Consider the following 27,000-nt stretch of genomic DNA (forward strand, 5'->3'; position numbering starts at 1 on the left):
CTTACTGGGTCCCTGTTTGAACCGTTGGCTACGTGCTCCTGGTCTCACCTCTTGTGGAAGGTGGCCTTCCTGGTTGTTATCACGTCGGCCAGGCAGGTCTCGGATCTCAGGGCCCTGACCTCCGAGCCGCCATACACGGCCTTTCATAAGGACAAGGTCCAGCTCCGCCCACACCCTGTGTTCCTCCCGAAGATGGTCTCCGCCTACCACATGTGTCAGGACATTTTTCTACCAGTTCTCTGTCTGAAGCCTCATGTGACCAGTGAGGAGTGCTGTCTCCACATGCTTGATGTACGGCGGGCCCTGGCTTTCTACCTTGAGCGGACCAAGCCGTTCAGAAAGTCCTCGCAACTGTTCGTTGCCTCGGCCAAGCGTGCAAGGGGCCAGCCGATTTCCACACAGCGGCTTTCTAATCAGATCACTTCGTGCATCTGGTCCTGCTGTGAGCTAGCGGGTGTCCCCCCGCTGCCCATTGTGAGGGCACACAACTCGGGCACAGGCCTCGTCAGCTGCCTTCATGGCCCAGGTCCCTATACAGGACATTTGTAGGGCTGCCACTTGGTCTTCGGTTCACGCGTTCACCTCGCACTATGTGATAGTCTCCCAAACCAGGGATGATGCCAGGTTCCGCAGAGTGGTACACTGTCCCGAGAACTTGTGAACTCCTACCCACCTCCAGTAGATACAGCTTGGAATCACCTATTTTGGAATACACATGAGCAATCACCCGAAGAAGAAAAGTCAGTTACCTTTTCGTAACTGGTGTTCTTAGATGTGTTGCTCATGTCTATTCCACATCCCACCCTCCTTCCCCTCTACTGGAGTTGTCTGGCAAGAAGGAACTGAGGTTGGGGGGAGCGTGCAGCTCCCCTTATACCGTGCCAGGCAGGTGCCACTCCAGGGGCCGTGGGGGGTGCTGCCCCCCTACAGGTACTGCTAAGGCGAAAAACTTCCGGCACCAGCACATGTGGTGAGCATGCACACCTATTGTGGAATAGACATGAGCAACACATCTCGAACACCAGTTACAAAAAGGTAAGTCTTTTACCGGGTTCCATGGTGCAGTGCAGGGAGTATGCACTATAATTCAGTTAACTCTCTTGTGGAGAACCAATGGGAGCTGCAGGTAGGGCCTAGCAGAGTAGAGAGAACTCGGGTACCTGGCTGCAGCAGAATGACACATTCAGTTGTAAAAATGAGTTCTTTGACATTGGGGGAAAATGCCAAATCTTCTCTTCTGCAGAATCACTTGAGTCCAGAGGGCCTTGATTGAGATGAATGGGACATTGTCTGTCTGTCTGTCTGAACTTGTTTTAGGCAGACGCAAGCAAGCCTTATTGCCTCTGTTTACACTTGGTTTGTGTTTTAAAGGTTAGCCCTTATAGCTGCAGAGATAGTAGCATAATTTAAAAGATCAGATTCTGCAGCTAAATTCTGATGCAAGGAATAGATTCTATAGTTGTGGGATATGTGAGGTGGTGGAGTTGCTCTGAGTACATGCTCTGTTCAGTACTGTAATGGGCATCTCTGACTTCCACAAACTTAGTACATAACCATTTGCTAGGGAACTTGGTTTGCCTAGTTTTTTCTAAGAAATTGGACCTTTCCTGTGAGTTATTGGCCAATATTTTAGCACAGCATCCGTTAATCCTCCAAAGAATGTACACTGTATGAACACTTTCAGAGTCAAATGCATTGACATTCTCTTGAAGCTTCATTTAATCCGCTTGATTGTAATTTAAGTCAATCTATGTAGAAATCTATTCCTGATTCTAGCTGGGTGCATTTGAACCCAGGATTTAGCAATATGATAGAAACTAATTTATAGCCTAGCGCAAATTGGCTCTTCAGTTAACCACCTCTGACTTATTTGTAACAGTCTCATTGCGAATACTACCGTACATTGAACTCAGCAGGTTCCAGGAAGGTTGGTGAAAAGGAGATTTCACAAGTGAATTTCTTTTTGCTGTCTGACCAACTTCCTTTACTTCACCCCTAAATTGTGGAACTTTCTCATCTATTAATTGGATGTCCATACTACATTTCGCCTTTTTTCTGAGATACCAAGAGTCCAGTAGAACTATGGAACTCCCTCTCTTTGTTTATGTTCTATGTCAGTTGTTACACAGCACTCATCATTGGAGTATGAGCATTTTCCAGTAGTGTGTTAAAAGTGATGTGACAGACTTCTGTCACATGGTCTCGCCGTAAGGGGAGAAGTGTGCACAATGAAGTATCTTGTTTTGGTAAATTTTAGGTATGTGTGCATTCACGCGTAATATGTACATTCAAAGTATTGCAAAGTGTTCATGAAGGTAGAGCAAAGAAATTCACCTTGCACTTGGAGCACCAACTGGTGAGGTTGGTAATGATCCTTAGTTTCTGGGGGAATAAAATGCACAAGCTCAGGCTGGCCCCTGAGAAAGCACTGTCTCCCACACAGCTAGGTTTTACCTTATGGTAAAAAGTTTCATTGTGCCAGTGGAGTAAAGTTGTTGACCAGTCTTCATCCTGAAAGTTTAAGTGGTCTTTCAGGTATCTGGCCATGGAGTGCTTTGAGGATAAGAAAAGAGCCTTGAACTTGATTTGGTGTTCTATGGGCAGCGTAGAGAGTAGAGGATACATTTCATGTGTTCACAGAAGCCTGCATTGCTGAAGAGAGAGACTTCAGAGTTCTGTACAAACTGGAATTTCCTAAGTGCTGAAGGCTACATGACCAGGCATACTGCATTGCTGTAGTGCAGCCAAGAAGTGGTGACAGCATGAATAACTGAGGCCCAGGTCATCATTGGTCAGGATGGGCTGGAGTCTATCATCCTCAATTGACTAGAAAGCATTACTCATGGATGCTGCTATGTGAGCGTGTCAGTGAGGGATCAGAGTAGTGTTAACCTATTGACTGAATTGTTCAGTTGTGGGTGTGTGCCTTCAACCAAAGGAAACTGCACTGTGGCTGCAAGCTCTTGGATGCTTTCCTCTGCCCATGAGCATCACTCCTGTCCTGCTCAGGTTCATCTTCAATCTTTTGTCTGTCTGTGAGCTAATCTCATGCAAGTACTGGCCCGTGTTGGTGGCAGTGGTATGGTCTTGTGATGAAGGATAGATAGAATTATTGTTCTTCGCGTGATTGTTCACATCAATTCTAATCCGGTGTGCACGTGCTGCGTGAATGGTTGTCGGAAACTTTTTCCCTCCGCAGCTCCTCTTGGGTTGGCTAGGGAGCCCCCTGGAGTGGCACCCTCAAGGCTTTCAATATATGACCTTGGCGACCCAACACCCCCTGCCCCACTTCAGTTCCTTCTTACTGTCTGTGGTGGTGTTGGAACTGCGTTTCGCTTGCTTGAAAGTGTTCCCGTAGCTATTGCTTAGTCCTACACAGTTTTTGTTTTTGTAGTTAGTTTATAGTTTGTCTGTAGTTAGGATAGACTTGGAGAGTGGGATTTAAATCTTGCAGTGTATGCAAGAAGCCTATGCCCAATAGCAACCCTCATGACTCATGCCTGAGGTCTGTAGGGGAGGAGCATCCATCTGAGTGCTGCAAGATTTGTAAGGCTTTCAAGCCTAGGACTAGGAAGGAATGTGACTTCCATTAACAGCTGCTTCAAATGGAAGCCGCACTCTGTCCAGGGGCACCTGACTGCCAAGTCCCAGACCTGAGCTTGGTGCAGAGCGCCCCGGCATCAGTCCACAAATCGGTAGTGAGGAAGGACTCTGGTGCTAGAGACCCTCGGTACTGGAGGTCCCCGGCGCTGCAGCACGGAACGGCACCCCAGCGCTGGCGCCCCATAAGAAGGCGGACAGAGGGCGCTCTCCTCAGAGAGCAAGACCATACGGGGAGACTTTGCTGCCTCAGAGAGAGGACAGGACTTCGAAGCAACAAGACCTCGTGCTGTCGACTCCGGCGCCCCAGTTGGCACTGTGTCTCTCCGGCGGGGCACTGCTTGGAGGAGTTGGAACCTCCCTCCATCCCAGACACTTTTGAAGCTGCAAAGGAACTTGTAGAAAGTACTGCGCCTCAGCCCTTTGCTGTTAGAGAGAAGCCTCCGGAACTGCCCAGACAAATGCCATCTAGAGGCAACCCCGTGATGATGAGGCCTCCTTCATCACCAGACTGGCACCGTTCTCTGTCTACATCGCCACAACATCCCCCAGCACTGGCCTTAGTACAAGATCTCCCGGTGCAGGGAGCGTGACGATCGGTGTCTCTGGCACCGAGGGGTTGGCACTGATTGCACTCAGTCTCTTGGCCAGCTCTAAAACACGGCCCTGGAACACAGGAGCTGTTCTCCGGCACCAGACACGCAGCACTGGTCTCAGTCGCAGGACAGCTGGCACTGTTCCTCTACATGATGGTTGTGGCACTGATCCCTGATTTCCTCTTCTCAGCACCAACCGCCATCTCAGAGATTGTCGCCTTTGGGACCTCGGACCCTGAGGCCAACTCCTCCTACTTGTGGCACAGTAGGCACAGGTCGGATAAGCGCCAGAGATGCGCACAGTCGACCTGGCAGCTACAGTGGCTTCCCACTGCACAATGGCCCTTCTGGACTCCCTGTGTTTTATCATCAGGCCCAGGATACCCCTTCCAGGGTTTCTAGTCCGTGATATTGGGGTACCATCCTGCATGGTCACCGGTGGATAGACCTGCCCTTTTTGGAGTCTTTTTGGGACTCCACAAGTGAGTGGTCTGGTGGCATAACAATGGAAATAATATGTAGTGATGAGCCCAGCAAAAATGGGAGGTATTAATGGCATCAGGCATTCATTTCCTTGACACACACTTTCTGATTATATGATTTCCCTAATGCTCTTACCTGCCTGGGGGAAGAGATGGAGTGGAGAGAAGAGGGGTGATAAGTACTTATTTATAGGCTGAATTACAACTGTAAAGTGGCTTTCTGGCGAACAGGTGGCAACAAAAGCTGAAAGAGCAGGAATAGGGATCAGGGCTCCTTCCTCAAAGGGCAGAGCCCTTAGGCAGCCTTCTTCCTGATGGTGGCTCTTTTGCTGGAGGGAGGTGTTAGGAGAAGTGTCTCAGCATCCCTGACACTTAGAAACCAGATTTTTTTTTCTAAAATTGTCATAAATGAGTGAAGTCCAGTGCCCTGCTGTTTCTGGTGGTGATAACGGTAACATATAGGGCCAGCAGGAGCTGGTTCCTTACCACTGCTATGTCCCTGTGGCAGGGGTGAGGGAGGTGAGTTGAGGAATCCTTCATTAATGTGAATACACTCATGAATCATGAGGGTGTGAAGTGTCCCATTGGGGAGGGTTTTTGTTTTTTCTGCAGTTAGGCAATTGAAGTATTGTGTGTCCTTTTTAAAAACAGGTTGTCCCAACTATCCTGGAGAAGTTTAAAGAGAAGAAGCCTCAGGTCGTGCAGGCCCTCCAGGAAGCCATAGATGCAATCTTCCTTACGGTAAGGACAAATGTTAAACTCTGTCAGTACTGTGCTACTGAGAATTGATCATGCTGGTTGTTTGAGAAGACTCTTCTCCTATCCCTCTTCTGAAGCTAACCACCTCACGTGTTCAACCTTTTAGACTACATTGCAAAACATAAGTGAGGATATTTTGGCTGTGATGGATAACAAAAACCCAACAATCAAGCAACAGACATCCCTATTCATTGCAAGAAGTTTTCGTCACTGTACACCTTCTACCCTGCCAAAGAGCCTGCTAAAACCCTTCTGTGCTGCTCTTCTTAAGGTAAAACAGGATGGATTGATACTTCTGTAGGAAGCAGTGTGTTGTGGTGGACGCATTGGATTGGATGAAGTGAGAAGCCTTTCTGATAGGATGTACCATGTAGTGAAGCTTTGCGCGTATTCTGGTACAGCAAGTAGAATAACTGGGAGGGTTGGGTGACAACTAGCCTGCAGCAAAGTAGGCTAGTTTCCTTTATTCCAGTGGAATAATGTTCTTTGATCCTTTTTAGTTTCCTGAATGGAAAAGACTCTTCCCTATAGTACAGGTGGAGTTTTAGGAAAAAGTGGAAATCACTGACTTAGGAGAGACTCCCAGTGACTAGGCCTGCTTGTAACATTGTATAAGCTTTTTTTTCCACTGAACTAAACTTCTACCACTCTGTCATAAAATGAAATTGGAGGGGGCAATAGCTTTAAGATATTAACTAGTTGCCAGTGGACTAGACTACCTCCTCCCTTCATACAATCCACTCTTCACCACAAGTATTTCCAGTAAATATAAGGCATTGCTATTATAATTTAGAACAGTACTTAGTACTCACCTTGTTCTTTACAAATGAATCCTCTCAACAGCATATCAATGACTCTGCCCCTGAAGTTAGAGATGCTGCATTTGAAGCACTAGGCACAGCTCTGAAGGTGGCTGGAGAGAAAGCTGTGAACCCTTTCCTAGCAGATGTGGACAAACTCAAACTTGATCGGGTGAGCTTATGAATTTGGACAGAATGCTGTATATGTAGTGGCTAGTGAAGTGCTTTCATACCTCTGCAATGTCCTAGTGTGTTGTGGGTAACCAACTTCCTAAAACCCATCTAGGGAATAATCCATCTCTAAGACGTATTATCTCAGGCTTAATGTGGACTAGTATTTAAAGGTGTGATGTTCATTTCCCACGCCCCCCAACCTGCCAGCTGTAACTTGGTCAGTTTAGGATCATTAAAGGCACTGACTTTGAAACTTGTTAGTGTACATTAGCTAACATCACACCTTAAATCCTGATCTAGATACAAGGCCTCTGTTGTTGGTTTGGAGGTTGTGATGTCTGTAATAGATTTCTATCTTATCTCCTTTCTGCCAGCTGGAGTTTGGAACTCCTGCCATCTGGTTTGTGACCCTAGTTAAGCTTCAAATCCTGCATAACACTATGTGTGGACTTGTCCCTTCAGGGTGAGGTATTCACCTATGTACAGATGCTGACAGGCTTGTTAAATAAGCTTTTAAACTATATAGTCAGTCATTCAATGATACCTGCTCTAAAGACTGACTTTGCTTTTATTTCCTTTACAAGGTCTTCTTTTCTACATACACATCTTCCACTTACATTAATGGGATCTGTATGCACACATTAAGAGACTGTACTGTGTGGACTAGAAGTTCAAATTGATGCCATTGTCCTGTTAACATTGCTAAGTGCTGCTTAAATAGCATTAGCTTTTTGGCAGTAAAACAAGTTGTATGATTTTCATGTAGCTTCTCGAGCTGTAGTGGCTCAGAGCTGGCTCTGGATTGGTGGCTTTGACTGGTTAGATGCTGTAGCTGTACTTAAATGGCTTTGGTCTCCTAACATTGTTCCTTAGATTAAAGAGTGTGCTGAAAAGGTGGAGTTGGCTTATGGTAAGAACACAGGTGGAGCAGCTGATAAAAAGGAATGCAGACCTGCTGCTGGAAAGACCCCAGTTCTTTCAGGGGCTGCTGGGGACAAGGATACAAAAGACACTTCAGCCAAATCAGGACCTTTGAAAAAGGCTCCTGCTGCCAAGGTAAGTGGAATATGGCCTGAGATAGTTACTGCTTGAAACCCCAAAGTTGGCCTATTAAATTTCCTCCAGTTGCAGCCCTCTGCAAATCTAATCTACAAGTTAATCAGAACAAATCTTCTCTTCTGTTCCTGTTCTACTTCTTGTTCAGGCGTAGGTGGTATGCAGTAACAGGCTTTAAAAGAATGCATTCTGTACTCTTTCAGAAAGCAATCTGGTGTAGAATTGAGAATTCCACCATTTTTCTGTTCACTAAATGATTTCTTGCTTGTGTTTTAATGCCAAGTCCTGATGTGATACTGCAGACAGCCCAATGAATACTTTCAAAGAGTTCTGTAAGCAGTAATGCAACTGGGCATGCCAGTGTAATACTAACACATCGCTGAAGAGAACACACTCAATGACAATATGTTGCTCTTGCAATAAACATGCTTTGGAGTGTTATCTTCCTGATTATCAAATGTGTAAACCACCAGTCTGGAGGGGGGGGGGGGGGACTGATTAAATTTTAAAAAGCTTTAAGCAATACATTGTTGTCTTAGCACCCTTCGGTCCCCTTTTGCTTGGTCAAACAGTTGTTGAGGAATGCAGAAGTGAATATTTAAATTGATCAGGGGTCTCAAAACACCTGTTTAGTACTGTAGTGAAAAACTAATTTTATTTTTCCAGACTGCCAGTCATACTTTATGCCTAACTGCAACCTCAAAAGAAATTGATTTGATTAACTTATTATTCTCGCACCCTTTTCAAATGAACATTAATCCTTCTATTTTCACTGCCTTTTACTTCTCACTATTATTTGACCCAACTCCTGAAGTTTACTGTCCTGGAAATATGACGTCTGATTGAGCTAGCCTGTTCGTTGTTATCATCCTGCCTGTTGCACACTGCTACTGTTAAAAGTAACAACTTGTTTGTCAAACTACATTGTTACTGAAGACGTAAGTCTCCTTAATGCAGGGGTAGTCAGTAGGCGACTTTTTGGGCCAAATCCATACGGCTAGACACTTTTGAACGGACCACAAAATTGTTTTGTTTACTTAGTATTATCATGGTTCTTGCAATGTGAAAAATGTTTCTCCAGAGTCTGGGCCTTGACCAAGAAATTGGACCTTGACAAAAAATAGAGTACCCCTGCCTTAATGTATCCTTGGAAGTAGAGCATGGAATGTTGGAAAGCAAGACCTTTTGATTTTAAGTATTGATTTTGAACTCTGGTGAATTAAGAGCTTGATCCTTGCTAACTCTGGTTTCCTCCTTAGTCTGGGGGCGCTCCCAAGAAAGGCAAGCCATCTGCAGCTGCTGGTGCAGGAGGTGCTGGGACTAAAGGCAAGAAAGGATCTGAGACCAAAGAGCTATTTGAACCTGAACTCTCGGTAGGTACTGTACTATATTCTGAAATGCAAAGTGCAATGCAGTATTATGTAAGCAGTGCTAGTTGGGCTATTCTCTTGATTTTGTAGAATTAATGGCCCTGAAGTTGGGATTGAAACGCCTGAAGCAGGGGAAAGCAATGGGTTTAAACTGGGACAGTGTGTGAAGAACTGTACATAACTGTTAATCTTGACTTGTGGAGCCTCTAATAAACACACAGGTTATTTTCTGTACAATCCATTATTCAAATATTAGTGGGGACTTTTATGAACTTGACTGTGGCCTAAGTGTGAGTCCTTTTGCCTCTCATCTGAACTGAGCTGTTGGGAGGAGTGGGGAGGCTGAGATGTAATTTCTGTGGAATTACCAGGTGTGTAACTAAATTGTATTGGCTGGAGTTAAAAGCCTTGGAAACCCAAGAGTATCCTGGAGCTTGACTCTGAAACCTAGACTGAAATACCCTAGATAGTTCAGTGATTTATTTGCTCAGGCCTACCTATTGAAAACCTAGTCTGCTCCTGGGTTATTCAGATTAAATTGTGAAACTCTCAAACTCTTTCTGAAGTGTTTCAGACTGAGACGTATAGTTTGTAGCAGTAGTTCTGATGAAGGAGCAGAAAAAGTTAGAAACCCACAAGGAAGCTGTCTGTGTGCTGAGCAGCAATAAAAAGAAAGTCATTGTGTTTGAACTCCTTGGTGTAGCCTTCATGCTCTAGATTTGTATGGAGAGTCCTAAACATGAGAATTTTCCTAGTTATTTGATGCTACTGGTGTAAAAATTGAACGTCTGACAGGCTGGCAAATATGCAGCCCTTGAGGGAGATGCAGATGAGAAGAACCTAGTGGGAATGAATGAATGAGATAAGCTCCCTCCTTGTGGATAATGCACTAAAATAAACTTGCTAAGCGCTACTCATCCCCCTCTCCTAGAATGGACATGTAAAATGTCTTCTCTACTCTCCCCCCACCCCCACCCTCTTTATCAGTCCTCCTGGTGATTGGCTTTGTGCCTCCCTGACTAAATATTCATAATATTTGCAAAGCTGCACTAATATTTGCAAAGCTGCACTAAAATTTGCTTAGCCCTAAAACTAAGAGAAGACAGCACAAGATTACATTTTGCTCTTCTCCTAGTATGTCTGATTAAGCATAGCGACCAGAAAAAGTTAGTTTGATCTCCTCTATCACAATCCACAGGTATCCTTTCTCATAATTTAAATGCCTCCCGAATACCACTTTCACAAGGCCTATAAACTGTAGTCATCTCAACTAATGAAAATATTGTTCCTCCTCTCGATCTCCTGTGTGGATCTACTAATTGGTCTCCTACATTGCACGTGCCTTGAGGCATGGTTATCTCTATGCCCTCCTGCACTTGTATACCAGTCAGTAATCTGATGATTAAAGAGAGCATGCGGTAAGGTGTTAATCTTGTTGTTTTCTGTCTGCAGATAGAAGTGTGTGAAGAGAGAGCTTCAGCTGTCCTCCCAGCCGCTTGCATACAGCAGTTAGATAGTGGTAACTGGAAGGAGAGACTTGCCTGCATGGAGGAGTTTCAGAAGGTAAGTATTGTGCAACGGATAGTAAGAGGATGACTTTTTCATGCTTCCTTCTTAAAAAAACCTAAAAAACTGGAATTAATGACTTTCTGCTCCCATTTAGTCTCAGCCTGTTACTCTGACTACTGCAAATGTCTGCCACAATCTACCAAAGTCCCTGCTGGCTCCACACTAGGCAGCAATTAAAATACAAATGCTGGCTGGCAAACTTCTAGTTTCAAATGCCAGCTGATTGCATCTTATTACATCAGCCTTTACAGCTGGGAATATGAGGGATCTCCATTGTCTCCCCTGGAAAGACACACACTAAGCATTATGAGTTACAGACACTGGTCTATTTAGTGTGGAGCTGGCTTTCTTCCATTAAAGCATCCATACCATATGATGCTTTTGGACTGAGTCTTACTTTAAAAGGCATCTACTGCACATCTGCAAATAATTCATATCCTATTGCAACAGCTATTGAGCTTCAGTATTTGGCATATAAACAGGCTTAAGTGCAGTGGCGTATCCCTTTTACCACAAAGGGCTGCACTTCATAATCTGATGGGGTCTGGAGCAGCATCTAGCCTCTAGCGATCATTAAGCATTCAAGTTTTCACTGGGATGCAACTTCCCCTCTTGGAATGGAATAAAGAGCAGGTTTAAAAGCTACAAAGTAGACTCTTAAGTCCAAGATGTCTAGACTCCATTTTTATGAGGAGTTGTCTGGTGCAACCTCTGTTTTAAGTTGAAACGGTACTGGGTATGCGATGCACCTCTCAATAGTTACTGGATTTTTTTTAGAGGATGCTGTGTTATTTGTCCAAGACAATATTGCCATTTAAAAAAACTTGTCGGGCATGGCTGCTCATGTGTTTGGAGTTTTGTATGGGCGCACGTTAAATAAAATGAAGGAAATAAATACAAAAGGCCTTTTGTCTAAAGGACATAACAGCTCATAGCCCCCGCCCCCGCCCCCCCCCCCAGTGTAAAATGAAATCCAGACTAGTCCTGTTTATCTTGCAGAGAAGCCTAAATTGCAAATCTCACTCCCAATAGTTTCCTTGGATTTTATTTTGCATGTTTTGGACCTAATGGTTAATTTGATTTTGACCCTTTAGGCCGTAGAACTGATGGAGAGAAGTGAAATGCCCTGCCAAGCTCTGGTGAGGATGCTGGCCAAGAAACCTGGGTGGAAGGAAACCAACTTTCAGGTAGACCACTATCTTTTCCTATATATAATTGATTGCAGTCTCTTGCTACAACAGTAGTCTGTTACTCCATTGTACACCCTCTTACCTGCTAAAAGAAATGCAGATCTTAGGCTATAAAAATGCAACTGCTGGTGGCCAGTTACTTCATTGCTTAGTCAATAAATACTCTCTGATTTGAGCATGTCAGTTTCTGCTTTAGGATTCCTAGTGGGGCACTTCATTCCAAGTAACCTGTTTTTCTTCATGGCTTTGTAATAGAGGAACAATCTAAAGGAATTCATATTTAGAGGCCACCTTTAAAGAAATACTGTTAGCTTCATTTAGGCCTGAAGTTGGGCTTTTGTAGAAAATAATATTTTTGATACGCAATATAAATTGAAATCAACTGAAAAAAAATTCTGTTAAAATGTTCTGGGGATCTTAACATAGCTATAGCATATACTCCTATATCAGATAAAACAGTGGTTGGAGGCACAAGAGTTTTTGGTGTAAGCAGTGATAGAAGCACCTCAGTTTTAATAGTAGTTCTAGAAGTCCTTTTGTCCATCCATTCTTGGGTAAAATTTGAACAGCTGTATTTTTATGGCTTTGTCAGCAAGAGAAGAAAATTGAGTTCTTAGAGTGCTTGTTCATGTCCATTTCATATTAGGTGTGTATGCTCGCCACATGCACCAGTGCCAGAAGTTTTTCTCTCAACAGTATCCGTGGGGGACCGGCTCTGGTGCCCTCTGGAGTGGTACTCGAATGGCATGGTATAAGGGGCGCCACCAGCTCCCCCCTACCCTCAGTTCCTTCTTGCTGCCGGTGACCATGCTGGAACGTCTGTTGCTTCGGCTAGCATTGATTCCTTCTCTGTTCTTGTGATCTTTTGAAATTCTGTAAAATAGTTATGCATAGTAGTTTTCTTAGTTACCCTTTGAGAACTACTACTAACTCTGTTAATCCCGAACGAAACCCAGTCGGGGCATGCCCCGGTCCGCAGGCTTTAAGCTTTGCGATGGCTGCAAACAGCCTGTGCCCGTCAGCAATCCACACACCAGCTAAGTGAGGGGCATATAAGTGACAAGTGCCATATCTGCAAGTCCTTCAAACCTAGGACGAAGAAGGAGCTCAGTATCTGTCTAAGAATGCTCCTAATGGAGTTGGCACTCACTCTGGCACTGGCACAGTGGTCCAACTGCACCAAAACCTGTCTCATTTCCCCAAGCGCAGTGTCCGGTGCCATGGTATCTGTGGAACCCTTAGGGGTTCACCCAACCTTTCCAGGCTGCTCACTCTGTGTCAGGAGCCTCGGAGAGGCCAGCGGCCTCAGTATCCTGTCCCCCTCTGGTGCTGGAGACTTCAGGGGGTAAGACCCTGCAGGTCCAGGAGGACCCAGGGGAGCAAGTTGCTGTGCCACCAGTGGACATGGGGGTTTCCCGTGGAATTGGTATCAGCATTGTCTGGCGTTGATGAGGACATCATGGGACCCCCCCTGGCCCAGTTCCTCAGGATGATATCAAGGCACATCAGGAACTTCTAAAGGGGATTGCTTCTAACCTAGGGCTTCAGGCAGAGGATTTGGAAGACCCCTTGGACTCTGTTTGATGTCCTCGGCTCCTGCCAGGGTGGCTCTACCCCTTCATGAAGGGGTTTCTAAAATCACTAATGCCCTGTGGCAGACCCTCTCTTCCCTGACCCCTATCTCTCTAAAAGAGCTGAATGCAAGTACTTTGACAGCCAAAGGGCATGAGTACTTGTTCTCCCACCCAGCCCCCAATTCTCTTGTGGTTGAGACGGTTAACCACAAGGAGAGGCAGGGACAACCTGAGGCCACCCCCAAAAATAAAGACTCAAGGAGGCTGGATCTTTTTGAATGAAAGGTTTATTCGTCTTCCAGCCTTCAGTTGAGAGCGGCCAACCACCAAGCTAGGTAATGATTGGAGATATACCAATCTCCTAGAACTGGAAGGGACTTTGAAAGGTCATTGAGTCCAGCCCCCTGCCTTCACTAGCAGGACCAATTTTTGCCCCAGATCCCGAAGTGGCCTCCTCAAGGATTGAACTCACAACCCTGGGTTTAGTAGGCCAACGCTCAAACCACTGAGCTATCCCTCCCCCCCTTGGCTCTCCTTGGCTGATCTGATTTCAATATGTGGCAAGCCATGGTCAAGTTCGAAGGGTCGCTCCCCAAGGCTTTCAAGAAGGAATTCTGAGCACTCCTCAATGAGGATGTGACTGCGGCCAGGGTGGCCCTCCAAGCAGCATCAGATGCTGTGGATGCTGCTGCCCAAGCCATGGCTTCCGCTATCTCCATGCGGTGAGCTTCTTTGCTGCTCCTCTCTGGATGCCCACTGGGGCCCAGCAGTCAATGCGGAACTTGCCCTTTGATGGCCAGGCCCTATTAGCGGAACAGACAGTAAATTGCATGGCCTCAAGGACTCCTGCACCACCCTAAAAACCTTGGGTTTCTATGCCTCAGCCCTGGCGCATAAGCAGTTCAAACTCACAGAGCCAGGGGAGTCAGCCTTGGCAGGACCAGCCCCCATAAATGAACCAAGGGCTACAAGTGCCGCTTGAGCCACCCGCCTCTACCCTCCTCTCAGTCGGGCTTGACCTTTTAAAGCAGGGGGCTAAACAGTTGTTTTGAGGGTGCACCTGAGGGCTACCTACCAGATTATTTACTGGATCCATCCTTCCCTGTGTTCTCCAACTGCCTTTCCCTCTTCCTGCCTACCTGGATCGGTATAACCTCTGACCAGTGGATCCTCAGTACAGGGGAACTGGGTTATATCCTACAGTTCCTTTCTACCTCCCCCTTCCCTCCCACCTTCCCCATACCTCTTCAGGGACCCCTCTCATGAGTCTCCTCACGCAGGAGGTAATGGGGTTACTACAGCTGGGTGTGGTGGAAGAAGTTCCTCATGAGTACATCAACAAGGGGTTCTATTCCTGGTACTTTTAATCCCAAAGGCCAAGTGCGGTCTACGGCCCATCCTGGACCTGCGAGACCTCAACAAGTTATTTAAAGAAATTAAAGTTCTGCATGGTTTTCCTGGCTTCTATTATCCCCTCCCTGGATCCGGGAGACTGGTATGCCGGCATGGATTTGGACTCATACTTGCACATAGTGATCTTTCAAGGACACAGACGCTTCCTCCAGTTTAGTCGGGGGCCCCCACCACTACCGGTTTACAGTCTTCCCGTTCAGCCTGGTGACAGCACAGAAAGTGTTTACCAAGTGCATGTTGCTGGTAGTGGCTTACTTCAGGCACTGGGGTATTCAGAGCTACCTGTATCTTGACAACTGGTTCGTCAAGGACAGCTCTAGGTCTCAAGTCCAAAGGGATATCAGGGTGCTTCAGGCCACGTGCTGCTCTCTGGGCCTGCTGGGAAATGACAAAAAGTCGATGTTGGTGCTGAGGATAGAGTTCATCAGAGCGGTCCTCAATTTGACCTGCACCAGGGCGTTTCTGCTGCTGGAAAGGGTCAGATGTTGCCAAACCTCATCACGGAAGTCTCCATGTTCCCTCTGACTACAGCCAGGGTCTGTCTGCGCTTCCTGGGTCACATGGCAGCATGCACTTATGTGGTCTGCTGTACCAGGCTCCAGATGTGCCTCTGCAACAATGGCTAGAGACAGTCTATTCCCAGTCCAGAGACCCCCTGGAAAAGATCGTTACCATTCCCCAGGTGATGCTTACCTCGCTGTGGTGGTGGACCAACCGGAAGACAGTCCTGGAGAGGGGTATGTTCAGCAACCCCTCTCACTCCATCGAGTTGGTGTTGGACGCCTCGGACCTCGACTAGGGTGTGGATCTCTGCAACCTCCATGCTCAGGGCACGTGGTCCCCAGAGGAGGCGAAGTTGCACATAAACGTCAAAGAGCTCCGAGCAGTTCTGACGGATAACACAGCCGCTATGTTCTACATCAACAGCAAGGGGGAGCGCGCTCATATACTTTGTCAAGAGGCACTCTATGGGACTTCTGCATCAGCCACGAAATACATCTGGAAGCTTGTCACCTTCCTAGTGTAAAGAATATGCTGGTGGACCAGCTCAGCAGGGACTTCTCCTCTCATCATGAGTGGTCGCTCCATCCAGCCTGCATGATCTTCCAAAGTTGGGGAACTCCCCAAGTGGCCTGTTCGCTACCAGACAGAACATGAAATGCCCCTGGTTTTGCTCTTGGCAAGGGCTCCCTCTCCGATGCTTTTCTGTCATGGTCAGGGAGCCTGATGTACACGTTCCCTCCGATTCCACTCATCGGCAGGGTCCTGGCAAAGACTGAGATACAAAGCACAGGTTATTGTGATCGCCCTGGCGTGACCTCGCCAACATTGGTTCGGAATGCTCATGAGCTTGTCAGCACCCACTCCCTGGCCCCTGCCCAACCGCCCGGACCTGCTGCCACAGGACCATGTCCGGCTCCTACACCCCAACCTCGAGTCCCTCCATCTCTCAGCGTGGATACTGCATGGCTGAACCTGGAGGAACAGACCTGTTTGGAAGGAATCCAACAGGTCCTCCTGGGGAGTAGAAAGCCCTCAACCAGACTGACTTACCTTGCCAAGTGGACGAGGTTTTCCCACTGGGCATCAGTGTGGCATCTCTCCCTCATGTTCTTCCATACAGGCTGTCCTGGACTACCTGCTCATTTGAGGAACCAGGCCCTGGCACACTCTTCCATTAGAGTGCATCTAACGGCCATCTCCACTTTTCACTCACCGATCCAAGGACAAATGGTGTTTTCCGATGGCATAACTGTCAGATTCTTGAGAGGGCTCTAGAGACTCTTCCCGCAGGTACAGACTCCTGTCCTGCAGCGGGATCTTAACTTGGTCCTCTCTAGGCTCACAGCCCACTCTTTGAGCCGCTGGGTTCCTGCTCCCTTGCCCACTGGTCATGGAAGGTTGTGTTTCTGGTGGTGGTGATGTCTGCAAGATGGGATCTCTGAAATTTTAAGCCTTGACCTCAGAACCTCCGTACATGGTCTTCTACAAAGATAAGGTTCAGTTACGGCCCCACCTGGCCTTCCTGCTTAAAGTGGTCTTCACCTTCCATATCAGTCAGGACATCTTCCTCCCGGTGTTCTGTCCCAAACTGCACAAGACCAGTGAGGAGAGGCATCTTCATGCCCTGGACATCTGGAGGGCTTTGGCTTTCTACTTGGAACGTACCAAGCCTTTCTGAAAATCGACTCAACTCTTCATCACTACAGCAGATAGGATGAAGGGTCACCTAGTGTCCTCGCAGAGAATTTTCAATTGGATTACCGCGTGCATAAGGACCTGTTAGGATCTGGCGGGAGTTCCTCCGCCACTGGTTGTCCGAGCCCGCTCGATGAGAGTATAGGCATCTTCAGCCGTCTTCCTGGCATACATCCCTGTCCAGGACATCTGTAAAGCTGCAATGTGGTCCTGCGTTCACATGTTTTCCGCTCATTATGCCATCACTCAGCAGGCCAGAGATGACACTGGGTTCGGCAGAGCTGTGTTGCAATCTACACGACCATGAACTCCTACCCACTTCCAGGGATACTGCTTTAGAGTCACCTAATATGGAACCCTTGGGGGTTCATGAAATGTTACAGGGGGTTCTCGAGAGAAAATGTCCTAATGGTGGACAGAGCTGTCCCTAGGGACTGGGATAACTCAGGGCCAGCAGTCCAGAGCCCCTGGACTTCCAAGAGCTAAGCAGATCAAAGCAAGCATATCTGTCATGCTGAGGAGATTTGAACTTCAAGACTCCTTATAGGAAAGGGAGGTGGATATTTTTTTGCTGTTTTTTTAATTAAATAGACAGCTAGTATTTTAAAATTACAATGAAGAACAAGTTTAAGCATTGTAACGTGCGTTGTTTGCCTGGACTGCTCAAGACCTGAATGCTTGTGCAGGACGAACTCTTTGAGTTGGCTTCTTAAATACCTTCATGCTGTTTCACATTTGATACTCCTTGATGAAACATAGGAGCCTTGTCTTATAAGAGGCTTATTCAAAATGATACAAGCTACGAAAGTGAGATCTTGGAAGAGTGTTGCCATTTTCATAATGTAATAAAAATAATGTAATGATTGATAATTGTAATAAGCTTGTCATAAAAACAAATTTTATTTCCAAGATCACTGCTTTTATAATTTATTCTCAAGTAAAGAAGAAAATCCCTGGAAAATATTAATTTTTTTTTAGGAGGGAGTTAACGAGACTTGATGTCTTAGTGAAAGGGGTTCACAGGTTGTTAAAGTTTGGGAATCACTGCTCTAGTTGCTTGTGTCCTGCTAGTTACTAATAACCTCCATAGTATCTGTAAACCTACTCTTTATTCTATTTCTACTGGGGTCTTCTGAGATTGTTTGACAGGACTTCAGGCTAATCTGAGCTGCATTGTGGTCCAGGCTAGAACATATAGCAGCACACAAGTCTATTTACTTTCCTAATATTATGGCTATGCTGTTTGTCCTTCCCAGGTAATGCAAATGAAGCTTCATATAGTTGCCCTGATTGCTCAGAAGGGGAACTTTTCCAAAACATCCGCCCAAATTGTGCTGGATGGTCTCGTGGACAAGATTGGTGATGTGAAATGTGGGAGTAACGCAAAAGAAGCAATGACAGCAATAGCGGAAGCATGTCTGTTGCCATGGACTGCTGAACAGGTCAGTGAGGAATGAATGGAGATTACCTCTGGCTGCCTAGTGTGGCTCATAACTGTCTCTTCTTCAGATATCTTACCTTATTGCAACCACTCTCTCCTTACAGTAGAGCATTAATTATCTGTTGTGCATATATCCCTATCTGTCTCGGTTTAACAGCACTGCAAAGTCTTCGCAGGTGCCAGCACTCTTCTGTTAGAGGGTGTTCCATCTGATCTATCAGTGACAATAAAGATTTGAATTTTTCCTTTCTATTCCAGGTTATGTCCATGGCTTTCTCTCAAAAGAATCCTAAAAACCAGTCGGAAACCCTGAACTGGCTCTCAAATGCAATTAAAGAGTTTGGCTTTTCTGGGTAAGTCTTAGGATAAGGTATTGAATAGAAAAATTGGGATCCGAGTTGTCATTGTAGGAAAAACTGAGATTCTGCTTCTCCACAGAATGCAGTGTGCATCTATATTGTTTTTTGGCGGACTGCTGAGACAAGTGCATCAAGCCTTTGTTCCCAGAGTTCTCAGACATTAGCATTTAACTACGAGCTTCAAAAAGCTATTCAGTCATATAGACATCTTCGTGGGTCAGGTTAAGTGTTTAATATATCCGTATAGTTAAAAATAAGGAAGTCCACGAGTGAATACTGATTAGCTTCTTCGAGTAGTGTTCCTATGGATGCTCCACTGTAGATGTGTCTGCCGCCCTGCACTGCTGATTAGAGAACTTTGGTAGCAGTGACTGTTGGGCCCACATATGCACTGTCTGTCCTCAAGCTGCAAGACTTGTACTTCCGTGTAGCCATCCACCAAACCCACAGAAAGTGCCTGTGTTTCATAGTGGATCATATAACTATCAGTAAAAGGTACTGCCACTTCTACAGAAGGTTTTAATGAAATGCCTCAAGGTGGTAGCAACTGATCTGAGGAGACAAGACATTCATATCTACCCCAGCTTGGATGACTGGTTGCTGTGAGGTGAAACACTGGATTGATAAGAAGGTCCTAGTACCAGATTGTCACTGGTCAGCTGGCTTGGTTGTTGGAACTCACAAACATGACAAAACATCCCCCTCCATGGCAGACACTAACTACAGATGTGGCAGGAACAGGTTGTGGAGCTCATCTGAACCATCTGCAGATCCAAGGAACTTGGTCCCCAGATGATGTGGGGCTACATACAAATGTCTTAGCGCTCTGAGCCATCAGATTGGCCTGTATAGGACAGGTATAGCACTTCAAAATTTGGACAGGTGCAGCACCATACAGATCTGCAGTATTTACCTGATAGCTTCTTCATGTAGTGCATGGTTAAGAGCTTCCTCCACCTGGAAGCTATCAGCTTCTGGAATTGGTGACATTAGAATAGGGTAACACTGATAGTCCTTCACCTCCTGGGAGTCAGCCGACTTCCTGGGCAGGCAGACAGTAACCATGAATGTTCCTTGCATAGATCTGTCATGGAAGTGATAGTCTATCAGTAGGGATCCTCCACGAGAGACTTGTTTGGCACCAAGAAAAATGCAGATTGTCAATTTCTATTCCAAAGGAGGCCTGAGTCCAGAGTCTCTGCCCAATGTCTGTTTTCTGCAGTAGAATAGAGGCTTGCTTTATGCCTTTCCACCAATTCCTTGATTCCCAGGGCGACTTCCAAAATCAAGAGACAAAGCCATGATCACTCTCGTGGCTCCAGGCTTTGTGAGGTAGTTCTGATTTACAGATGTCCATCCAGCTCTCAGACTGTTTGGATCTGATCTGACAGTGGTGGCATAAAGTTCTTCATCCAGACCCAAAGTCACTGTAATGATGTGGTGAAGTGGCTAAGCACCATAGACAGGGATTTCTCCCTGCAGATCCAGGAAATCCTGATACAAAACAGGAAAACTTTTACCAGAATATATTATTCAGAAAAGAAGAGGTTCTTGATATGGGCAGGCCATAAAGGCCCAAACCCAGTGCAGATCTCAGAACCTTGATTATATTGTACCTCAGACAGGCCAGTCTTTAGTTCAGCTCTATTAAAGGCCACTTTGCCATTCCAGTTTGTTGCCTGCTTTACATTCATGTTTGGCCTTTCATCCCACAGTACTGATGCTTCTTAAAGGGCTACTACTCACTTACCCACCAGTCAGAGAACCCATTCCTGCATGGAACGTCTATATACTCCTATTGACATGGAGACTCCATTTGACCTTCTATTTCAGTTTATCTTGGAATGCTCTATACACCATCTCACTTTGAAGACAGTGTGAGAGTAGTCTGGAAGAGCTTGGCTTGTTTAAGTACCAGGGAGGGTGAAGAGCTATTTAAGCTAAAAGAGAATGTTGGCACAGGAACAAATGGTTATAAACTGGCCATGAACAAACTCAGGCTGGAAACTAGAAGATTACTAACCATCAGAGAGGTGAGGTTCTGGAACAGCCTCACAGTAGGAATTGTGGGTGCAAACAACTTAATTAGTTTCCAGAGAGCTGGACAAACTTGAGTGCAATTTTTATGGTGGAGTGCCTTGTGATGGTAGGGGGCACAGGGCTCAACAGCCCTGAAGCTCACTTCTGATTTCTTTTTTTTTTTTCCTGAAAGCTTATGCTTCAGGGTTTCAACTGGCCACCTGCAGGGGTTAGGAAAGCATCCAGGAGGTCCAGAGCTCTGATGTGGCACCAAGTAATCCTTCAGGTGCTTCGCTTGTTGGTTCTTGCTCACATGCTCAGGGTTTAACTGATCATATGTGGGGTTGGGAAGGAATTTCTCCCCAGGCAGTGACCTTGGAAACTGTGCCTCTGCAGCATGTACCTCATTTGATCATTTCCCTGTTACCGTGGTGGGACGGGGGGCCTTTGGGCTCTGGTTCACTGTGGTCCCTTCTATTCTCTGCTGGTAGCACATAAGTGTAGTCTCCTGTGGACTGTAACACTTTGGTCCATTTTGGTGGTTGGGTTTTAGTGTGTGGGTTCTGGTGGCTTGTGATATACAGAAGGTCAAATTAGATTATCTTGGAGGTCCCTTCTGGCCTTAAACACTAATCATTGTCACTCCGGCCAGAAGAGAGTGAGAGCTTCAGGCGGTTATTGCTGACCCTCCCTATACAACATTCCATAGGGACATGGTGGAGCTACTACCTCACCTGAACTTCATCCCCAGGAAGGCCTCGGAATATCATCTAAACTAATCCATTAATTTACCTGTCTCTTTTCAAAGACCACATTCAATACCGGGTGGGGACGGGGACTGGGGAATCCCACTCACACACACTCTGGTTTCATTCTCTTATATAAAAGTGGACTGTTGCCCTGTCTATTTCTGGATAGAGCTGGGCGTTCCAAAGGTCAGAATCGATCACATAATGTATCGGTTACCAATTCATGAGTGAATTTGTCTTGCCAAACATAAAGGCTTACTGCACCAGGGTTGAAGTAATGTCTTCTGGCTGCTTCAGATATACTAATATCAGATCTGCAAGATGATGACATGGAGTAACCTACTGACCTATGCCAAACATCTTGGACATAGCTGCCAGAGACGCCAAGTTCAGGAGAGCAAAACTACAATCACTGTTGGACTAATGCAGCTGAAACTCCTCATTCACATCATCTAATGAGGCTAGTGCTTGCCAATCACCTACAGGGATCCACAGTGACACACTAAGTATTACCCTCGAATAAGGGAGAATGGTTACGTCCCTATAGGCCAGGGGTCCCCAACGCGGATGCTCGACTGCTGCCACGGTCCTTCGTCTGGCACCTGCCAGACGAAAAGGTTGGGGACAACTGCTATAGGCAGCCATTTCGGACTCAAGAGCAAGAGCTCATCCCCCAGAGCCTGCACACTCAGCCAGAGCCTGCACCCCAGCCCTCATCCCCCTCCTGCCCTCTGAACCCCTCGGTCCCAGCCCAGACACCTCAGCCCGGACCCCCAACTAGAACAAACCAATCTTTATGTGCAGAGTCGCTAAGACTCTGGAACTGGTGTATTTCCCAGTGAATAAGCTTATCAGCAATCCGTCTACCAGGCCTTCAGAATACAATTGCAAATTCCCTGAGCAGTTGCTTTTGGCAAGATCACAAATGGGAGCTCAAAGACTGTCTTTTTCAGTATGTGCCAGACCTGGGGTCTGCCACGAGTAGATCTCTTTGCCACCCGGAACAACTCCAGATGTCACCTGTTTTTGCTCCAAGGGAGGTTACAGCTTCAGTTCTCTTGGAGATGCGTGGATATTTCCATGGCCTCAGGTCCTTTTTTATGCTTATCCACTGATACCATTAATCCTCAAGACTCTCTTCTCAGGTTATGCATGGAAAGAGTGCTATTCTCATAGCAGCAGTCAGGCCAAGACAGGTGTAGTACTCAAACTTCATCCACCTCTTGGAGGTGGCACCCCTGTGATTACCACTAAGGAACTATAGACACACGACTTGGGGTCCCTCATCCTCCCCACCCGTTCCTTTCTGAACCTCAGGACATGGCTCCTGAATGGTTCTCAGCCATGGAATTGACCTGTTCAGATGCAGTTAAGTTGGTATTTTTTTTGTCCAGTAGAAAGCCCAGTATCCAGAAGACTTACTTCCAGAAGTGGAAATGCTTTCACTCTGGTGCTCTTCCATCTCCCCAAGCCTCAGAAGTTCCGCTTCCCAAGGTACTGAACTATCCATTGAGATGCCTCAGTTTTAATTCCAACAATCTCAGTGAAGGTACAGTTGGCTGCTATCACAGCTTTCCACCCACCCATCCAGGGGTCCTTGGTTTTTGCCCACTCTGTCACAGGCAGATTCTTCAAAGGTCTGTACAATTTATATCATCCTGTTTGGGACCGAGCCCCCAGGTGGGACCTCAACCTTGTTCTTCATGCTCTAAGTAGAGCCCCCTTTGAACCAATGGCTACCTGCAATCTCCTCCATATCTCCTTTAAAACTTAATTCCTGGTCACCATTACTTCAGCAACAACAGTGGGAGAGCTGGGGGCACTCATGGCTGAACCACCATATACCACCTTTTATAGGGACACTGCTGTACTATGCCCTCATTCCTGTTTTCTTCCTAAGGTCTCATCAGCATATCCTATTAACCAAGAGATTTGGCTTCCTGTATTCAACTCAAAATCTCATTCCTCTAGAGAAGAATCAAGCCATCATTCACTGGATGTTAGACCTTGTCTTCTATTTAGACAGAACTAAATCCTTTAGGACCTCTCCAAGGGTATTTGTATCATTTGCAGAAAGAACGAAGGGCCAACTTATTTCTAAGCAGAGATTATTTAAGTGGGTTTTGGGTTGTATTTTTGCCTGTTGTGAAAGAACTGAGGTACAGCCTCTCCACAGACTGACAACACATTACATTAGAGCTCAGTCAAAGTCTGTGGCTCTACTAAAAGATGTTCCTATAGTAGAAGTCTGCAGGTGACTTTTTGGACTTCTAGTCATACCTTTGCCAAACATTATGCCATCTTACCTGCTTCCAGAGATGGCACTGTCTTTGGTGATGCAGTTCTCTACACAGTTCTTGACCTACCTCCCCAGCACTCACCTTCTCTTTGAATTACTGCTTGAGAGTCTCCTATGGTGGAGCATCCATGGGGACATATACTTGGAGGGAATCTTTCTTTCTTACTTACAGAAACTAGAGTTCTTAAGGTTTTTGTTCCTGTGGGTGCTCCACCTCCCACCCTCCTTTTCCTCTGCTGTGAAGTCTCTGGCTTCATGGCTGTGAAGGAACTGAGCAGCGACAAGCCTGCTCCTGCCTATATCCCCGCATTTGGAATACGAGGTGCTGTTCTGCACAGGTCTGTGAGCACTACTTTACAGTCTCTGATCAAGAGTGCATGAGCATATGCTCATCCTACAGTGGAGCACCCGTATGGACAAAAAGATGTTGAACACACATTACTGTAAGGTAAGTAACCTTTCCTTTGTCTACACTGGCTGTGGTTCTTCCATATGTTGTCAGTGTGGATCCCATGTCCCCACTTTTCAGAGTCCTTCGCTACCATGAGCTTCAAATTCTGAATGAACTTAAGGGAAGGGGTCACAGCCACTCTGTCCTTTATGCCCTCACACAGGATCACACAGAGGTCTATGGTACATTGCCATTCAGAAAATTTAGTCTTATGTATATGGGGAATGTGTGCACCTACAGTGGGACCCATACTGAAAACATCTAGAAGAATCATTATTGCAATATATTGTGGAAGCAGGGAAAGAATTAACAAGGATTTGAAGGGGATTTTAATGCATGTCAGTCAGTTAGCAAGAGTTAGGCTAGCTGTGACCCTAATGACGTGAAATTTGTAGAAGCGAAGATAGTGTGAGGCAGAGGACAAGAACTGTGTAAAAAGTTATTACGACCTTGCAACTTGATAACCAAATATGCAGGCTGGCGTCTTTTAGGAGTGAGACAAATAAGATAGCAGAAAGGCTTATGTATAAACAAAATGTATTTGTTGCTTTTTACCGTCTGTATTATTGCTAGAAATTGTCTGTAACAAAGGTATAAAGGCTTGCTGTAATTGTTTACCAGTTGAGAGGCCTGTCCGGGACTGGGGCGACCCTGTGTCCTATGGCACTCTCTCCCTCCATTGTAATTACTGGAGAAATAATAAAGTATTTGATTTTGCTGCACCCAAAAGAAAAAGCGAGAACTGAGTTTTTCTCCGACAATATGTAACCGTTTTTATTCATGGACTAGCTTTTCAGGCAATAAAAGGGCTGCCTTCATATTTATAGTAAACTGGTCTTGGGCAGTATTTCACTGAAAAAGATTATCCAACTTTGGAAGGAGCTTTCTGTTAACTCACTACCTTTTAGGTTTATCTACAAATATAAATGTCTGATGCTTTGGGGAGTTTTGTTGGTAGTTACAGTCTAACAGGTTAAACGTTAATTTATCTTCCATAACTAATTGTAGCTGTCTTGTTTCTTACTGATGCCTCCTGCAATGTGTTGCCCGGTGGGCTATCTTGATTTTATGATATTCATATTCTCTCTTAGGTTGAATGTTAAAGCTTTCATCAGCAACGTAAAGACAGCTCTTGCTGCCACTAACCCAGTGAGTAAATGTAAATTCATTCTGAAACTTCAACACTGTTTAGTTTGAAGTCCATTAAGTGCTTTCTGTTCTATTTTGGCAGGCTGTAAGGACTGCTGCTATTACCTTGTTGGGTGTCATGTATCTCTATGTGGGACCCCCTTTGCGAATGTTCTTTGAGGATGAGAAGCCAGCTCTTCTCTCCCAGATAGATGCAGAATTTGAAAAGGTAAGACCTCTGCAAGCCTTAGTTCTCTTAGTAGACAGCTGGAAGTGCTAACTTCAATATAGTGTAGGGTGACCAGATCACCCAGGTCAAATATCGGGGGGCGGGGAGGCGGGGCAGGGGCGGAGGGGAATAAAATGGCGGCAGAGGGGGAAAAAAAATCCCCCACCCCTGATTCCTCCTCCCTCCGCAAGCGCTGGAGGGAGGCCCGGGAGACTCAGGGAAGCGCGGGGCCAGGGTGCGTGTGAGTCCGGCCTGGCCCCAAGCAGGCAGGACTCGGGCGCGGTACCTGGAGAGAGAGTAGGGGGTGGTCCGCGGGGCCAGGCGGCGGCTGTTCTCCCCACCTGGGCAGCAGGACTCGGGAGCAGCCGCTGCTGCAGCTCCCACTGCCGCGGGGGGAGGAAGCAGCCGCTGGCCAAGCTCGGCGGCTGTGGCTCTGGCGCCCACGAACCCCCCGAGCCCAGGCCTGCTGCGGGGACCCTGCGGGCGCCCAGCCCCTGTCCAGTCGCGTCTGGGCTGGCTGCCCAGCTGGTGCAATCCCGTGGGCGGCCCTGGAGTGGGGGCAGCAGGCCCCATCCCGCTCGGGTCCTGCAGGGGAATGAACGGGGCTGGGCTGCCGATGCCTCCGCCACGGGATTGCACCAGCTGGGCAGCCAGCCCAGACGCGACTGGCCAGGGGCTGGGCGCAGCGTGCGCGCTGCTGGGTCCCTGCAGCAGGACCGGGCTCGGGGGGTTCGGGCCCGAGCGCCACATGCTTGGCCACTTCCTCCCCCTGCAGCAGTGGGAGCGGCAGCTCCCGAGTCCCGCTGCCCAGGTGGGGAGAACAGCCAACGCCTGGCCCCTCAGGCCGCCCCCTACTCTCCCTCCAGGTACAGCGCCCGAGTCCTGCCTGCTCGGGGCCAGGCCGGACTCTCACTCACCCCGGCCCCGCGCTCCCCTGCGTCTCCTGGGCATGGTGTGCTTGGCAAGAGGCGGGGATTTGGGGAGGGAGCCAATGGGGGAAGAAGGGGGCGTAGTCGGGGTAGGGGAAGGCACGAGCCCTTCTGGGCTCCGGAGCCTTTGCTTTTTTGTCCAGTGTCCCGACCTAACATTGGTCGGGACGCGGGACAAAAAAGCAAATATCGGGACAGTCCTGATAAAATCGGGACGTCTGGTCACCCTAATATAGTGCCATTTGCACTGGGTTTAGAACTCTAAGTAGGCTGGCTCTTTACTGGTATTCCTGGATGACTGATTAGTAGTGTGCGAGACCACCACACTTCGGAGGGCATGTAGCCACACAAATGGGGGTCTTGGCTGTTTTGGCTTTGAATAAGGAGTCACACTTTTCTTTGAGTGGTGGTCCCTACATGTAGCCTGCATGTGGGATACATGTGCACACCATGTGGCTGAGTGCATAATTTCTTGCAGGCAGTGTCTGGCTATAGCTGTCCTTGTGCTCCCACCCAAGGGAAAAAAGGGTGGTGCAAGGCATCTCCTCTCCAGTTCCTTCTTGTTGCCTCATGATCTGAGTTAGAATCTTTGGTGTCCTCAGCTCCTTTTTTAG

At 46.9% G+C, this 27,000-nt stretch overlaps 1 protein-coding gene across 2 annotated transcripts in view; it reads left to right on the plus strand.

Moving 5' to 3' along the window:
• CKAP5 (cytoskeleton associated protein 5) overlaps nt 1–27,000 on the plus strand; it is a 79,329-nt gene that overhangs the window by 16,727 nt on the left and 35,602 nt on the right. For both annotated transcript variants that reach the window (XM_045013848.1, XM_045013849.1), the window contains exons 9-19: nt 5,330–5,419; nt 5,544–5,708; nt 6,281–6,409; nt 7,285–7,467; nt 8,727–8,840; nt 10,290–10,400; nt 11,501–11,593; nt 18,039–18,224; nt 18,482–18,576; nt 25,192–25,249; nt 25,332–25,457. In XM_045013848.1, coding sequence (XP_044869783.1) covers nt 5,330–5,419; nt 5,544–5,708; nt 6,281–6,409; nt 7,285–7,467; nt 8,727–8,840; nt 10,290–10,400; nt 11,501–11,593; nt 18,039–18,224; nt 18,482–18,576; nt 25,192–25,249; nt 25,332–25,457 — 1,350 coding nt within the window. The remainder of the gene's footprint in view (nt 1–5,329; nt 5,420–5,543; nt 5,709–6,280; nt 6,410–7,284; nt 7,468–8,726; nt 8,841–10,289; nt 10,401–11,500; nt 11,594–18,038; nt 18,225–18,481; nt 18,577–25,191; nt 25,250–25,331; nt 25,458–27,000) is intronic.

Source organism: Mauremys mutica, chromosome 4, assembly GCF_020497125.1.
Source record: "Mauremys mutica isolate MM-2020 ecotype Southern chromosome 4, ASM2049712v1, whole genome shotgun sequence".
NCBI classification, from domain to species: Eukaryota; Metazoa; Chordata; order Testudines; family Geoemydidae; genus Mauremys; species Mauremys mutica.